The sequence below is a fragment of the Rhipicephalus microplus genome, chromosome 3 (assembly GCF_043290135.1).
Source record: "Rhipicephalus microplus isolate Deutch F79 chromosome 3, USDA_Rmic, whole genome shotgun sequence".
NCBI lineage: Eukaryota > Metazoa > Arthropoda > Arachnida > Ixodida > Ixodidae > Rhipicephalus > Rhipicephalus microplus.
In genome coordinates, this window is record NC_134702.1 from 41408326 (window position 1) to 41426473 (window position 18148).

Sequence of the window (18148 nt, forward strand, 5' to 3'; positions counted from 1 at the left end):
TTCGCAACGTTGGCAGTCTTCGATGAGACGCTTGTCGTCTTTTGAATAACGCAATTTCGACCTTAGTTTTAAGTGAAACACTAATGTCGAACCTTAGGCACACTTGTGGGTGTGGTTTGGTGACTTGTTTTTTTTTTTTCTCTGTCTGGCTTCCCTGAGAAGTGTACTCTCCCCTGAGCTGATAGTTGCTTTTTTTTTCGCCGTTCGACGCGATGACACCTCTCCAATTATTGGCCGCGGCGGTCGCACGTTGAAGCGGTTAATTGAGGCGCTGAAAAAAGTTCACTCCCTGCCAGTTATCGGAACGCGTTGAAGAAGCGCTGCTGGTCCTAGTCGATTCATTGCAGTCTTCTAATATGCGGTGTCTCTCAACAGTCAAGTCCGTTCCAACCATATATGATCATCTGTCCATCTATAATCAATCAAAGTATATTGTTATGCCTCTGTGGATGAATGCGACCACGGTGTAAATTCGACTGATTTACGGCTTCAGAGCTGTTTCTTTAACGTGTAAATATTGCTTACCGTATTCTCGTTAGCATTTGTGCTATAAAGTAAGCCACATAGGCTTCGCGCACACCTGGGCTGACAAGTGATAAGTCTCTTTGGCCGGCCCAAGAACCGGGGAAAGGCTCTGTTGAAGTACACGTGATAACGCTTTCATTTCACATTTGCGTTTTCTCGTTTCCTAGCGCACGCAGATTGGTTATTGAAACATTTCCATATTGCCGTGTGTGAATACGATAATAATACGATAGGCATGGCAATCCCCCACTCAATCGCAACCTTTTTTTTTCTTACAAAGCAGTTAATGTCTCAATGAAAATCACAAGTTGGGCTCCCTCGATTAGCGGACAGTGCCTACAGAGTGTGCTGTTTATGAATATCCCCACGCTTTAGTGTGGGTCAGCGTCTTTGCTTTGCCGAGGTTGAAGACTGGGTATGTTCGTAAAGCATGACTGTAGATTGTAAGTGCAAGTGATCGACGAGGCACAAGCAGGATACACGCACAACAAAGCGTTAACTTTAAACAATGAAGTTCATTCCCTTTTGTGGCGGAATAGATACCACAACATGAACGAGAAAAGGGCGATCAAAAGAAGATAACCAAGAAATAACAAATACGATTGTACAAGGTGATATTCTTCCAACACCAAAGCAGAAGTATCCCAATCAATGCTGTTGACATCCACGCCGGAATTTCGGACCTCAAGCTGATCGACAGGTTCTCATTGAATGATTGATTGATTGATACAGGGGCCCTGGACTAAGAACTCCAGGAGAATTACTTGTCTAAGATGAAAGGTTGCAGGGTATCTCTAAAACCTGCCGTAGGGCAGTCCAGTGGTTCCGCGTGGTCACTGTAAACATTGAGCCAAGCAGCCGTAGTTTATTTTTTCATTTCATTGCATTTTATTACCTTAAACAACCCTCTAGGGTTGTCGCAAAAGCTTTAGAGCTGAAAGAAAAAAAAAACGATGCACACTTTTTCTTCATTTATGGCACATTTTTTATGCGCAAGACTAACAGAAAGCCCAAAATACGTTCGCCTTTTCTTTTTCTTTGACTTAGTCATTCACGGTACTTTATTTTCGCTGGTTTTATTGCTGCAATATCTGCTTGTATTTCTCTGTTTTTGCTTGTGTTTTGTCGCAGACTTTGAAATCCCCTGCTTTGTGCATTTTCACGCTCTAAGATTGGGATCACCACTGATGTGCCGCTGAGATCTGGCGCGTGAAGTCCCGCCACCGAACAGCATAGCAAAAGCCGCTGCTTCGCATCTGCTGCACCGCATACCGGCGCGCGTCTATAACGACTTGTGACTTACTTTCTTCGGTCGCCTGGTAGCGTAAGCGTGCTGTTACGGCACATGCTTGCTTTGAGAAAATTTTTCCGACAATACCAGAATGAGCTTCGTTTGAAATTTCAGTTATAGGCTACCTCTAGTTTGACGACTTTCTATAGCCACGTATGAAGTATACATACATTGCTTCGCTCTAAATGCTTTTTTGTTTGTTTTTGTTTCTTTTTTGCAGGAGGACCCGGTCTCTGAATGCCCCAAGTCCCGTGTACCAGTTCGGACCATGTGGTCGCATCCTCAAGAACTCAGCCATGGTCATGTGAGTAGATGCATATAGGCACTTTACTGCGCCCCTTAAACTTTGATCTAGACCAGGGGTTGGTGATTAATCTTTTGAGGCAAACGGCCAAGTTTGCATGAAGCCGACGCAGCGGGGGCCGCACAGCAAGTTTTGGAGGCGGAGGAGGAAGGAACTTTGTGGGCAAGGAAAAAAAATGATTTACAAGGTACAAAATTGGAATAAAAAATTGTGTTTATTTTCTGTAGACATGTCACAACGTTGTGATTTACTAACATAAGTTGCAAGCGAAAACCCCATACGTCAAAACTGCCATACCGGCCTTCAGATAGGAAGTCAGGAGGGAAGGAGTGGAAGAGGTGTTCTCATATTGGGATAAGATTGCTCAGGAGGCCGCATTGCGGCCTCCTGGCCGCACGTTGTTGACCCCCGATCTTGGTCATTTCGTCATCACATACGACGAAAAGCACCCCATGTAGCTGTGTTTTCGAACACGTCTCTTAAAAGAAGCCCTGCAACACTTTTTCAGCCTAGTCAGAAAACGCGATGCCAATGTGCAGTTGAGGCATTTTATTACCTTAAACAGCCCTCTATGGGTGTAATATAAGCGATGTATATAGAAATATTATACGTAATGGTAACTACGCATGGTAATTGATAGACTGGTAATGTGTTACACTTCAGTCCTGTGGTGAAGGTCCTTCTATTCAGGTGAGCTTTCATTCATTCTCATTTATGTGGAAGTCTATAGAGTACAAAGTGCGCGAAACGTTTGTAAACGGTGTTCTGCCACAATGGTGATGCCATAACATGGAGGCATCCAGAAAAAAAAAATGAAGTACTATGTCACCAATAATGCTCGCATCGCATGGTCGACCAGCGATCAAAAAAAAAAACGCGCTAAAAAAAAAGTGGTCTTGCTCTGTACGAGTCTTTGCAATGTGAAAATAAACATACATCGCTTCTTTATATAGGAAGAAAATGCCGTTTGCAAACCGTATCAAAGCGTATTTGAAGTTTCGTTTCCAGAGGTACTCGAAACAGTGAAATTTTGGGGGCACACGACATTGTCCCGAGTTCTATATTATCGCGGTGTCTGAGTACATAACCTCCGTAGAAATGACCCAGCTAGTAGCCGGCATTCTGTGTGCTAACCGGCCAGATCAGAAGCATTACGTACTAACAGAGAATAACTTGTCAACTGTCGCGGAGTGAACGTCCTGTAAACTGTTGCTTTCGGGTGTGCGGCATTCCCCACCTTAGCTGCACCAGTGCTCCTCTCCAAGTCTGTACGGTGTACCTGGATCCACAAACTGAGACGCTGCATGGGATAGACGCATGTGTGTCCTGCAAATGTCAGCGCAGATTCGAGTTGAACATGACAGATGCCACGTTCAAACGCGGACAAGCTCGTGCTTGATTACTGCCACGCTGCTCTCGTCGGCAAATCCAATTTTCCCGCAGTATCAGACTGCTGAGTATCAGATGTGTGTACTTGCTCTTCATCGAGCTATGCAGCAGGAGATGCGGAAACAGCCGCATTGCAAAACAAAATATCCCGGCTCGCAATGTTCTGGCGGTGTTACAGAGATTCCCTCGTAATGAAGCTAGTAAACAAATAAGTAATCATCACGATTGTGCATAACTTCCTTCCTCTAATTAGTGTCACATGCTTATAGCATGTGACGCCTCGTATTTTCAGGTATTGCTCACGACAAATTTCTCTCGGGTATTTTTTTTTGTTTAGACCCTATTGATTGATCAGAGGGCCCACATACGCATAACGTGCGTATACCTTATACGAATTCACCTTTTGGTGCAAGTTTGTATCACGTTTGTATGATGAACCCTTGTTTGTTGCTACTGAATTTTTTTTCTCATAATGTAAGCTTCAATAACATTTTACGTGAGGCCTTCTACGCCCATCCTGTTGGGATTACTCATGCTGTTGCAACAATAACTGAATGAATCATGCTGTGTCGTTAAAAAAAAAACTCCAAGACAACGATGATTTTAGGTTACGTTCGATATGTGCTATAGGCTTGGAAAAGTTAATTTTCAAGTAGAGAGGCCTTCCACTTGTCCGGGTTCAAAGTGAATTCAGGCATGTTTTTCTCAAAGGTGGTATACCAAAAAGGGTGTGCGAAATGGTAATTATGTCAGACAGTATGATCGTGACCACCGGCTGATATACTCTGTCTTGAAATAAACTGATCTAGCAACGAAGACTACACGCGGCGTGATACGAGGCACAGTCACACGCGCCGCCTAGTACCCCATATATAAAATTAGTTTCATGCTTAGGTCTTGTATATACGTCAGAGTTGCATAGGTTCACGAAGTCCTACGTAGATGTCTCTCTATATTACAAGTATATTCATCATTGCTCGTAATGCAATAATTTTCTTCCGCAAAGTGACTCCGGTGGGGCACGAAGCCGGCTTGGTGGGTCACGGACGCACATCACCGCAGTTCCGCATTTCTAGTTGGCTGAGCTCCTATACGCTTGCATCTTTGCGCTACAGCGCAAAATGATAAGAATGCTATGTTTAGGCTTAAGTGTCCACATATACGTGTTTGTTCTTCATTGGTCGATTGCCTCTAACCAAAGCTTGGATGTAGCGCAACCTTTTCTTTGTCAGGACAGCAACAAGCGTAGGACTGGTGTCGTTATACAGACTAGTACATATTCTTATTCCGTCACGCAGACTACAAACTATATCCAAACAGATACAAGGACGTGTATGTCGCATTTAACATCATCTTCTATCGGATGTAACATGCATCTCTCCTGAGTTACCCCTCGCGGTCGACTCTGGTCGTGCACAACCACGAACGTATTCGTGGGAGGCGCAACTTGTCGATCCCTTCCTGGTAAGCCAGCTGGAGACCCTTGACCAGGCCCGGCGAGCCGCTGTGGCCAGCAGGGCTCGCCGGGTAGTCCGAGTGCTCCTTTGTTTCATTAAAGTTTATTCTCTGTTGTCCAGGACCATACAGGACCCCGCGGGCCAGCGGCTGACGTGGCACAAACCACCGCTGTCTGTGCTCGTCATCAAGAAGACCATGGACGCCAACGTCGTCAAGCCCTTCAACGAGCTCGTCCAGTGGCTCATCTGGGTAAGGCTTGACACGCACTCTTTCTGATCACGCACGTGTAAGGACAAACATTTGGTGCTTAATCAAGAAATATGGGCACCTGTGTGATGCTGTTGTCTCCTTTTCCGTGGTGGGTTCTTCTTTTATTTGGCTGCAGTTACGTCCTTTGTAGTGTGCCCCCCCCCTCCACCCGCAAATACACGGCGTGTCAAATTCCAGTGATTATGTTGTCCAAATGTTTTACGCTCAGAGTCAGTTCTGACGCGCATTTGTGAAATTTGATTGATTTGTGGGGTTTAACGTCTCAAAACCACCATATGATTATGAGAGACGCCGTAGTGGAGGGCTCAGGAAATTTTGACCACCGAAAAAGCAATTTCAATTCAATCGTCAACAGTAATTAAACACTGCTACAGTTTCGTTCAAAACACTCTCTTTCGTTGCTGACTGCCTTACGTTTGCCCCGGTTCGTTATCTATCTCTAGGAAAGCAGCTTACGCAAAACAGCGCTCGAGATTCACTCCTATTTCATGTTGCTTCTGTTGTCCGTCATGGCAGGTCAAGAACATGGTTGTTTTCGTTGAGGACGCCATCCTGGAAGACCCCTTTTTGAAGAACAACAAGGCTTTTCTCGACCTCAAGGACAAGCTCTGCACCTTCACAGAAGGTATTGCCTGTCGACAAGTAATGTAGGAATAGTGGCGTATCAATTGTAATCAACTGGATTAGTTGCCTTAGCAGGTGATTCAACAGGCGGCTTGACAGGTGGATTAATACGTGCTTAATGAAGTGGTTCTGAAGGTGGATTGGTAGCTTGCCAGAAAAGATTATTCGAGTTAGGGTATAGAAAGCTTTATCTCCTCATAAGGGGAGCTCATTCTGATTCATTACTTTCATGCTTTTCGTCTTGGGCTGAGTCTATACAGCTCTATGGCCTGTAGAAAAGCGAAAGGATAACATCAAATTCATTGTGTAAATTAAAACCCGTCGCTGCATACGCGAAAAGCCAACGCTGAGCAAAAAAGAAGAGTCGCGTGGATTGCTTTACACAAGCAGGCCGTCGTTTTGAAGCAGAAAGTCATATTTCTCACTAGTATTAATTCTATGTGCTGCACTCTATCTGAATCATCCAATTAACAGCGAAACCTGTCACGAGCTTGCATCAGCAGTCAAAACAAGCGAGGGCCGCATTTCGAACACCAAGCCCATATTACGGCGCCATTTTGAAAATTTATTGAAGCAGCTACGCACTGGTCGTGCGATGAATGAGGAAACAGCGCAGCTGGTAGTGTGCCGTGCTCCTTTTCCTCTTTCTCACCCTCACTTGCCTTTCTTGCCCCTTGATGTAATATATATATATATTTTTTTTTCTTCATATCTACATCATAATTCGGTCTAATATCTTCCCCTATACTTTCCTTGGCGTTATTGTCTGTTAGATCTCATTAATATTGTGTAAAACACAGAAAAACGAGCCCGTAAATATATATATATATATATATATATATATATATATATATATATATATATATATATATATATATATATATTGTGAGAATTCATTGGACGTCATCTTCCTCATCTGTCAATAACCATCATCAGTCTTCGCCCCGTTCCTCTTCTTCATCGGCGCCATCTTGCTGCTGCTTGAAAGAGCGTCAGCTGAACCGTTGTATTTCAAGTGGTCGAAGATATATATATATATATATATATATATATATATGTATATATATATATATATATATATATATATATATATATATATATATATATATATATATATATATATATATATATATATATATATATATATATATATATATATATCAAAGACTACGTTATGTTTATAACCTCTTCCCTCCCCAGTTGCCTCCTCTTCTTCCTCGTCTACCATTTCCACCTTTTGCAATACTATACTATACGTGGCTATGCTGTGCTTCACCCTCGTCTCCTCCTTTTCCTCCTCATCACCCTCACTTTTCTTTCCTATCCCTTAATGTGCATATGTATAGCATAGTAGACTACGTTTCATTTAACCTCTTCCCTCCCCTTTTACCTCCTCTCCTTCCTCGTCTACCATTTCCACTCGTTGCAATACTACAGTATTCATGGCTACGCTCTGCTTCATCCTCCTATCCTCCTTTTTTCCTTCTCACCCTCACTACATTTTACCACCACCTTGCTATACTGCACTACAAGTGGCTATGCTATGCATTACCATTTTTCTTTCTCCCTTTCTAACCGTCGCTTTCCCGCCCCTTGTTACATTATAGACCCATTCCATGTTTGTAAACACAGGTAGCCCGTTGTCGACATCATGAGTAAAATTATAGCGACGTCCGCGCGTAACTTCCGCCATAACCGCTGAGGGCTGCGATGTGCGCCAACAAACAAAACTAAGTTATGAGGCGCGACTCACATCTGACCGCAACGCAGTTCGTCGGCATACCGTTTTTCTTTTTTTTTTGGGGGGGGGGGGGGGCGAAGGTTTTTATCGTGGCACCCGTTCGTCCCTCGTAGCCGTAGTAGTAGTGTGTAACAAGTATAACATTTTGACCTCCAAGGTGGTGCCGGTGAGAGGTTTCTTCTGTGCGTTGTTGAACAATAAGAAATAATGCTCAACGTACATGCCAAAGGCTGCTAAGGGGGAATGAGAGACAGGAGAATTCGGCTTTTAGTGGAAGCTCACGCTGTGAATTTTTTATTGTTCAACAATGCACAGAAGACAAAGGGTTGCTACGTTATACTCGCTGGGAGTAACCTCCTAGGTTTTAGAAAGGTTTAGTGAGCGTTGGGCCGCAGTGCAATGAATACAATGAACTAGTATATAACCATGAACTCGAGGTGGTTAAATGTGGGAACTAGGCTCGACGGGCATGCCGTAAGAAAGTGTGCGTGTGCCTTCCCTCGTTCAGTCCTTGGAATGTCCGCTGGATGGCGGTGCTTCTATATAGGGAATATGTGAGGTAAAGATGCGAGATGGGGGTACTTGGAGTGTTGAATAGGTGGACGAACGGACACATAGACAGATGCATGGACGGACGCACGGAAGGCTGCACGGACGGACGGACGCATAGTAGAGTACCAAGTACTCTAAATTGTTAACCACTTATTCTAATCGCACTTGAAGGTTACGTGGGACGGCCTAATGCTCCCCTGTAGTAGAGAACGAAGTACTCTAAATCGTTTAACAATTTTGCTCAACTCACATTCCCAGTGACCGGGTTTCATTGGGGTTACTTTTTGCGCTCCGTAGGAAGACAGTTAAATTGTCAGTGATTCACGGGGAGATTGAGCAGCTGCACCCTCGCCGCATTTGTGGAAAAAGTTTACAACGTGGAAAAAATAAGAGCGCTAGGCGTATCGTACGGGAAACCATTTAGACGGTGGTTTCTGAAAGGGCTCTACAACTCCGTGTTCACATTTTCGGTTTACAGCCCATAATTTAAAAAATAGCTAATTGAGAATTATTAATTAAATAGCATGGAGAGAAATGAAAAATAGCCCGAGTACCTTAAAGGCTAGTGCGAGTAGCATGCGTTTGGTTTAATTCGCCACTGAAGTGTCTTCATTTTCGAATTCTTGGCTCAAGTTATGTGGGACACCCTGTATAGGACTTGCTATATATCGAGATACACGGACCCATGGGCATAGCTTCGTTTTGCAATCAACTGAACGGCATGTGTATTGAGCTTTTGATGGTACAGCGGTACTCAATGGTATGCACGAAAACGGGAGAACGAGTGGCAGCGCAGTGATAACTGTTAGGGTCTTGCCCTTAGCAGCGCAACGCACCAGTGCTTGCGCAGGCTTTCGGTGAGGTCCGCTCCGCATGAGCAGTTGCCTTCTTAAACCTTGAACTCGCTGGACAGGTTATTTAACTTGAAGTAAATCTGATATGATTCGCTAAAGAGGCTCGATGTTAGCACGCACCGCGAAACTATTTCCCGCTGTTTCGCCAGTGAAATCCTTTATGCCGATGAGGCGGTCCTCGCACAGCACCTATTCGTCTTCAACCAAGCAACGCGATCAGCAGAGCCTCAAAGGAAAGTAGAGCGATGACCCTATTAGGCGTGGCCATCCTTGTTTTTTTTTTGTTTTTTTTTACTGGTGTTGCAAGCACAATGAGCGTTTTCTGTAGTTGCGAACCTAAATTATTCAACAAAATATAGTTTTAGCCGGTACAAACGTATCTCACAATATACCTATTATGTTCTACATTAGCAGTGAGATAGTATTTGCGTTTCAAGGTAAAACTAACTGGCACGACTTCTTTACAGCGTTGACGGACCAGTGGGCTGTAGTTAAGTGGTTGGGGACTATAACATTCATTCGTACGTTGTAAGTAAAGGACTGGCTGCATTTCAATAAGGGCACCGGCGAAAACGTTTCTTTCCTTTCATGTGGCACTCATTAAATTATTTTGACGTTCGCGGCGAGAGCATGAATAGAAAGACGCGCACTTTCTCAGTGTGCAAAGGGAAGGAGGTCGTGTGACAATGCACGGGATATTTTGCGAGCGAGAGGCGTGTGGAGAGGAAACGGCTTGTTGTGACGACACCACGTGACGTTCTAATGACGCAACAGAGGCTGATCTTCGTTACGTCATCACATGACGCTGTAGCTTGGTGTAAAAACAACGCAGTAGACTGAGAAGCTCAGTGGTGTATAATTGAGTGAGTTGCCTCGCGATAGCCACAGATAGGTATACCATTGGATAGGCACAGATAGCATTAGCCGCTTATTGCAGTCGTCCAAAGGTAATGCCACTTTTTTTCTTCACCAAAGGGGGCGGGGGGGGGGGGGACATACTCGCACTTAGCGATGCACTGCAAGGAGTGCATTTGACAACGGAAATTTTCAGACGCACGAGCAATTGACAGGCACAGGAAGCGGACGACGAGAGAAATAATGGAAGTGTATCGAATTAAGAAAGTAGGTGACTAGTGCATTAGTAAAGTGTCTGTTCTACTAACAGATGCCGAATTTTTTTCTTTGGACGCAACATAAGCCATTACATATTTTGTACGTTTTGTTTTTGTAGTTTTTTGGTGGCTTAACACTTTTTTTTTCGGTTTTGTGCCATCGATTATAGGAGTGGTTTTTTCGGTATGTCACGTTGTTTAGGATAACCGGGGTGGTTTGAGATGACGTACATGCGTGTTTTGAATATATCAGTGTTCGTTTCGAAATAAAAGTTTTCAATTGCTAGAAAGCGTTCGTCCTGCAGTGTCCTTTCGGAGTGTTTGTACTTTTTGGTGCTTGTTTCGTTATGAACCAAAAAAAAAAAAGAGCAGAGCTGCGATATTTGTCCTCTAATGTTTGACACTTGCAATCGACCAGAAAAGAAGAAAGGCGGAGTATAACGTACGTGCGTAATAACGGACCAACGATATTTTTTTTCTCTTCTTCGTCAGGTAGAGATGAGCTCACAGACCGTATCGACTTCATCATCTGTCTCGGTGGAGACGGCACGCTGCTCTACGCGTCCTCGCTGTTTCAGGTGGGTTTGCCTTTCTGGCAAGGATGGCCGAACCAGGACGCGATGTCTACTCGTCCTTGTTCTATACTGTGCCTAAAGAAAAAAAATGATGTACGTAAGGACTTGTCTCTATATATAGAGAGTGAAAGACTACAGCAGCAAGATATTCGTACGATGTGATGCATGCAGCAAATGATCTTAGTTCGAACTAAGTGCGTGACGTGGATACGGGCACGTCTTCTCTATACTGAGTATATATATAGTTCCGTGCACGTCGCAGATTGCCTGAAAATGTGATCCTTTAGAGAAATGTCACCGCGCTAAAGGCGTTCGAAAGGCTCGCTTGAGGTAGGCACGTTCAGGGAAACTTTCGATTACGTGCGTAACTTGTCAATGACAGCCCCCTCGTTATACGCTGAAAAAGCTGGGTATGTTGAAATTCTAATCGTATCGATTGCGCGTGCGCGTTTCCCGGATGACGAGAACCTCTCGGTTTAATTAAGCATTTATATACTCTGCTTGCCGCTTTGGTGCCTCGCAACGGTGAAGTACGACAAACATGTTTGTTACGTGGATGGCTTTTTGGAGCATGAAACGTGTTTACCTTCCCTGATCGGTGACCTCCAAGTGACACCGAGCCAATAGCCAGCTCTGTGATCGGGGCGCCAAAATTAGACATCCGGGTGCCGTTGCTAGAACGAAACGAGATCATGCGGGCTTCACGTCGACAGATTTAGACAGTGCGGTCTTTGACCGCAAACTCTTTCTGTAGGACCGCACTACATTACGATAGCTTTTTAAAGACGATAGTCTTTCTTGGGGACCTCCGACAAAAAATTTTTGGTCTGTCTGTCTGTCTGTACGTTTGTCTGTTTGTCCGCCCTAACGATACCTCAAACGGCACCAAACGGTCAACCCCATCCACAGCGCCCTCCAATATTGCTCAAGGTTCAGCGTTCATAGTTGTGCGATTGTCAATTAAAAAAAGCAAGTATTGTGCATATCTGAAGTGCCATAACAACACGTCTATGTTTTGTATGTCTGCCTTTATACTAGAAGAGGCACACACGAGTAACTCTAAGGACTGTAGCGTTTATCGCGCTGCGCTGACAGTGCAACGCGATGCTCAAGAAGGTGTTTTCAACGTTTTGCTACGACGACACTGTGGTGGTACCTGCCCGTCGCTTTGCATTCTACACCTTATCACCTCCGAGACTGGCGCGCAGCTTTCTCCGCGGTCGCGCACGCCTTCGTTTTCGAAGATAACTGCCAGATGGCGCTCGTGTCTAACGTGCCTAGATGCGCTTGTTCGCCTCCGCTACACACTTGAGGCACTCTAACGCAGCGCCTTCAGAATACCATTAACCAATTTTCTTGCGCAGAACATCAAATAAACGTTTTGTTCACTCTCTCCATACGCAAGACTATCGTCTTTCGACGACACTTACAGTGTAACATGTAGATTCGGGCCAATTTTTTTATAAAAAAATCAAAAAGAAATTGTTTGTTAGCACCGTATTATCATATAAGAAGAAAAAAACTTGAGGCATTTTGTGCTTATCACTAAAACTGATTCTTAAGCGTTCATTTATGGGTAGGGCTCAACTCCACTGACCCATCAAGGTGTGAGTTTTAACTGTGTGTACCTTTTTTTTGTGTCGTTGACAGCAAAGCGTGCCACCCGTGATGGCCTTCCACATGGGCTCTTTGGGCTTCCTCACACCGTTTGACTTTGACAACTTCCAGGACAAGGTCAACAACGTGCTCGAAGGTATTATACCTAAATAGACCTATTTCGTGTTTCTAAACAGCGGTAGGCGCCGTCGGCATACTGAGGCACTTGTAGTGCCGTCACGGCGTTTAGGCTCCGCCCAGCCCGAAGCTCGCCACCGCCCTCTATGATCACGTGACAAGTGGCGCAGCGGCTGCAAAGCTGGCTCTGCGCGCAGTGCGTCGGTGGAGCCTCCCGCACAAAAGATCCATTGAACCGCGGCCTCCGAGATTAGCTGGCGGTGCACCGCCGGCTAATCTCGCAAGTCATTATTGAGAGATCTTGTATGTGCCTGGATGGCCCCGCCGCGGTGGTCTAGTGGCTAAGGTACTCGGCTGCTGACCCGCAGGTCGCGGGTTAGAATCCCGGCTGCGACGGCTGCATTTCTGATGGAGGCAGGAATGTTGTAGGCCCGTGTGCTCAAATTTGGGTGCACATTAAAGAACCCCAGGTGGTCGAAATTTCCGGAGCCCTCCACTACGGCGTCTCTCATAACCAAATGGTGGTTTTGGGACGTTAAACCCCACATACCAATCAATTATGTGCCTGGATGCATTTGAACAAAACGCTGATGCTTGCATCGGCGCTTAACTCCGCGAGCTCTTAGCGGAGTTAAGCTATTTCCCATCGATTGGGAAATAGCTATAGTAGTACAGTCGCAAAAACTTGAAAAAAAAAGAAACATTTCACGGAAGTTTCTTCATTTGCTGTATTTAATATGACATCTATAATTACCTTATTGCGTTGAATTATACACTGTTTGTATACAATTTTTCGGTCATCGCAACGTTGCCAAGTGTGCTAAGTGTAGCATGCTGCATCACGTTTGTGTTCTTGCATTTTGCATTGTGAATGTCTCAAATTCGTGTTATTTTTGTTTGTTTTTTTTCCTCCTCTTTCTTACATCGTACAGGGCACGCGGCGCTCACCCTACGGAGCAGACTAAAATGTAGCATATACCGCAGCGAGAGCGATTCCAACGACAACAATCTTAACTGCAACTCATCGTGCCTAGTAAGTATATTGTATTTGATTCATTCATTCATCCATTCATTCATTCATTCATTCATTCATTTTGACGCCTAATTTGCAACGCAGTGTCGGACGCCGTTGAAGGAGTAGTACAGCTATCGTAGACTGAGGCTCGTGTTCACAAACCAACCTTAACGTTACCCCATGTTTTCCTTGAGTTTCTCTGCGTGTGTGATAAGAACGCAAACACGGTAAGAAGGAAAAAAAATCACAGCATACCCCCGGAATGCATGATGATGAGCGGGACGAAGCGTCCGTCCGTGCGTGCGTTAGTCCATCCGTTCGTGCGTCCGTCTGTCTGCCTATCCGTGCGCTTGTCTGTCTGTCTGTCTGTCTGTCTGTCTGTCTGTCTGTCTGTCTGTCTGTCTGTCTGTCTGTCTGTCTGTCTGTCCGTGCGTCCATCTAGCGAACGCTTCAAGTATCACCATCTCGCTCCTTTTTATCATACATTCATCATATACAAGTACCGCCATCCAGCGGGCAATCCAAGGACTAAACGAAGTATGTGCCACATTTCTGCTGTCAGCGCTCTGTTAACATTGAGAGCGTGATAACGATGCCGTGCTACGTTTTTCCTAACTTGTGAACATGCGGATATGTGCCTGAGGGCGGGTATGAGCCACTGGTATGCGGGTATGTGCCACGGTTACGCACTACGACAACGGGGGACGCACAAGCCACGCCACAAGGAGCTTCGCCCCCAAAATATCGACTCATAATTAGTGGCCCACCTTGTTTATTAAGCGCACTAAAAGCAGAATACTGATAAGGAAAACGCAATGATAAGGATAAGGGTGTGGGGATACGGGCCTACATTCGCACGAAATTTCTAGATTTAAATGCTGAGTAGCAAAACTATAGTCGAAGTCCTCTGAAACTTCCACTGGTGCTGTTTTTATTGTTCACTCGGGTGTGATTACTGATTAGTTTTCCATATCATGATTGACAATGAGATAAGTGGCACACGTGAAAGTCCAGCATTGATATATATATATATATATATATATATATATATATATATATATATATATATATATATATATATATATATATATATATATATATATATATTCTGTCAGCGTTTGGTAGATCGTGTTCTCATGGGATTTTCTGGCTTCATTTGTTATCCAACAATCAAACGCTTCTTCTTCTCTTTTAGAGAAAACTCTCCGGACCTTGTCATCAGCAAGTATGTTTCTGAACTTTAGGCGCAGTTGCTTTACTACGTGCCGTGAAATGTCTAATACGTGTATAGCGTGAACGGGAGTCCAATACGAGTCGGCGCAGTCAAAGCCTTACTCGGCGCACTCACTCAATCGGCGCACTCACTCAATCAGTGCACTCACTCAGTCGGCGCACTCAATCAATGAAAGCTTAGGCTTTGATTGAGTGAGTTCATTCTATCAAAGGAAGCCAAGCAGTAAAGATTAATTTGGACTACCCGCTATAGCGTGGCACATACCTATATTATTTTTTTGGCACCCAGAAGTTGAGAATACCTTATTTATATTTTTCTGTGAGCCGTGAAGCCAACTTTCAGGCATGGTTCGTTTTTGTGGGACGTCACAGTAAAATGCATATGCCTTCGTGCGTAGGCTTTATCGGTGCGCTTGTGTCATGCGGTCAGCATGAATTCGATTGCGCATGCGCAGGTTCTCAACGAGGTTGTCGTCGACAGGGGTCCTTCGCCCTACCTGTCCAACATTGACCTCTACCTGGACGGCAAACTGATCACCACTGTCCAGGGAGACGGTGAGTACGTTGGCAGCCACACCACGTGACATCGCTCACCATTTTTATAACCAAAGGGGTGGGGGATTCAACCTGCTCTGGAATTATTACATTTTACTTGCAATTGTAGACACACTGACATATACGTAAGGGAAGGTCGGAACCCCTCCCTCGTTTTCGGAATCGGTTGATCGGTTAACGTCTCAAAACCACCATATGATTACGAAGCGACGCTGTGGGGTTTAACGTCCCGTATGATTACGAAGCGACGCCCTCACATATCGATCAACCGATTCCGTCGACGAGGGAGGGGTTCCGACTTTTCGTTACGTGTATATCAGTGCATCTACGAGTGCAAATAAAATGTAATAATTCCAGAGCAAGTTGAATCCAGCGGCTTGAAGAGGCTTTGGCGAAGCAACTTAGAAAAAGAGTCGACGACCCGTCTAACGGGTGCGGAGGCACTCGAGTAACTGTCGCCTAGTCGGAGCACATCTTCAACCTCTAGGTTCTGAGATTATCGGACTCCGTAATAGCCGTAATCTTAAGATAGGGAACATCCGCGCCCTGCGAGGCCGGGGACTTCCTACACCCTGGATGTTTAAATAATTGTTATATATGTATCTCTCTCTCTCGGACTTGATTTCTGGTTACTAGCCTCCACTAAAGCCTTACAAAAAAAAATCTGGGGACTTTACTTCCTGCCTCATGCTCCCTTATTACGCCCCTATATATCACTCAGGTGCCCCGCCGCGGTGGTCTAGTGGCTAAGGTACTCGGCTGCTGACCCGCAGGTCGCGGGTTCGATTCCCGGCTGCGGCGGCTGCATTTCCGATGGAGGCGGAAATGTTATAGGCCCGTGTACTCAGATTTGGGTGCACGTTAAAGAACCCCAGGTGGTCAAAATTTCCGGAGCCCTCCACTACAGCGTCTCTCATAATCAAATGGTGGTTTTGGGACGTTAAACCCCACAAATCAATCAATATATATCACTCAGGTGTGCGATTAATGTCATTGAGTGATTGATTGATTGCATACTAACGTAGGTCTGATTGTGTCCACGCCCACGGGTTCCACGGCGTACGCGGTGGCGGCGGGCGCCTCGATGATCCACCCCAGCGTGCCTGCCATCATGGTGACGCCCATCTGCCCGCACTCCCTCTCGTTCCGCTCCATCGTCGTGCCGGCCGGCGTGGAGCTCAAGGTGCGTCCATACACACTTGACGATAACAACGCCTGGTGTCACGATAACCAGATTCGTCAGATAACTCGCGCTCCCCGGAGGTAGCAAGCATGACAGTTTGTGCCAGCATGGAAAGTGTGGACATTGTACATGGAGCTGCTTAATACTCGGACATTTGTGATTGCGAACGACTTTATGGCTTCATAAATTGAATAATGTGATAGTAGTCATAGAGGAAGGAAAAACTTTTTATTTTTTCTTCCTCCATGATTGTAGTGGAGTGATGACGACGACGACGATGATGATGAAGCCGTGTCTTTTGTAGCTGGTGGGCCCATTCCTGCGAATTTAGCCGAATATAAGTAAACAATTAACGTAAGATCTTCATCCTTAAATGTGGTTCACCACGCGTAGTTACGCAGTGTCTCCGGGATCGGCCCTCCTGTGACCAAGCGATGATAGCGCGAGACGACGGCAAGTTATGTGACGTCATAGTGACATTAAGGTGACGTCATGAATTGTGGTGACTTGCGACGTCATGGGCTGCAGTCATCACATGATGGTTTATTGCACCAATCGTGTACACACCCACGGTCACTTCCCGCGTTTGTCGAGTCGTCTAAGGCTATCGCCTTAATACATTTCATGCTCGTTTTCCCGCGCAGATAATGGTTTCGCCCGAGGCCCGCAGTTCGGTGTGGGCCTCTTTCGACGGTCGCCTTCGTCAGGAGCTCCAACATGGAGAAAGGTGGGTTCGTTTACGTAGGTGCCAAGCGAACGTCGCCTCCTACACTGTCCTTGCGGTCCACATTTGTTGGCCTATGCATGTACTGTAGGTACAGCTCCTCTTAAAGCAGTCGAGCTACCCTAAATCGCAAGACATACGACGTCGCATGTTATGTGACGTATATACGTTAGACCTTCTTAGATCCAGGACTGTCTGCAATATTGGCGTTTGGCGACAGGCACGTCTTTTTTTTTAATCATGATGTAAACTGTGAACCATGTCCGTGACCTGTGCTCCTGTGCCAATCTATGTCCATACCACAAGATAGGGCCCTTCATTCTAACGAAAATTTTCCTCGGTATTCTTAAAATTGGAAGTAAGTGATCGGCTGGTATTGCTTGAAAGAGAAGCAATAGTTCCGCTCGTCTCTCGCGTCCCCAATGAAGATAAAACTAATCACATCGCGCTCTTTCCCGCAGCCTGAAGGTGACCACGTCCATTTACCCGGTGCCTTCGATCTGCGACCAAGACCAGATATCCGACTGGTTCGACAGCCTCGCCGAGTGCCTGCACTGGAACATGCGCAAGAAGCAGCGCCAGCTAACGGAAAGCTCCGACATCGACAAGACGCCCGCGGAGCCCAAATAATCGACGACCCGTTTCTGTTGACGATAACTGCGCGCTCCTTGTCTCTATCTCGTTTTTATTTTATTTTAAGCGTTTCTTGTTGTCTTGTAGCGACCCTGTATACAAATGAAGATTTAATCGCGATTGTGTCGAGTGTTTCTTTGCGTGGTCAAAGTTGTTTTTGATATAATTTTGGTAGTAATGGTCTATAGTGGCTAAGGTACTCGGCTGCTGACCCGCAGATCGCGGGATCTAATCCCGGCTGCGGCGGCTGCATTTCCGATGGAGGCGGAAACGCTGTAGGCCCGTGTGCTAGCTCAGTGTGCACGTTAAAGAACCCCAGGTGGTCGAAATTTCCGGAGTCCTCCACTACGGCGTCTCTCGTAATCATATGGTGTTT

The 18148-nt window shown here is 45.4% G+C and overlaps 1 protein-coding gene across 8 annotated transcripts in view; it reads left to right on the forward strand.

Annotated features, from left to right (window-relative positions):
- Positions 1-17893, forward strand: part of LOC119175965 (NAD kinase) — a 120465-nt gene extending 102572 nt beyond the window's left edge. For all 8 annotated transcript variants that reach the window (XM_037427071.2, XM_075889326.1, XM_075889328.1 and 5 more), the window contains exons 2-11: positions 2037-2120; positions 5087-5216; positions 5754-5862; positions 10613-10698; positions 12346-12448; positions 13362-13462; positions 15133-15232; positions 16258-16415; positions 17060-17142; positions 17601-17893. In XM_037427071.2, coding sequence (XP_037282968.1) covers positions 2113-2120; positions 5087-5216; positions 5754-5862; positions 10613-10698; positions 12346-12448; positions 13362-13462; positions 15133-15232; positions 16258-16415; positions 17060-17142; positions 17601-17769 — 1047 coding nt within the window. In that variant the 5' untranslated portion in view covers positions 2037-2112 and the 3' untranslated portion in view covers positions 17770-17893. The remainder of the gene's footprint in view (positions 1-2036; positions 2121-5086; positions 5217-5753; positions 5863-10612; positions 10699-12345; positions 12449-13361; positions 13463-15132; positions 15233-16257; positions 16416-17059; positions 17143-17600) is intronic.
- The last annotated feature ends 255 nt before the right edge of the window (positions 17894-18148 follow it).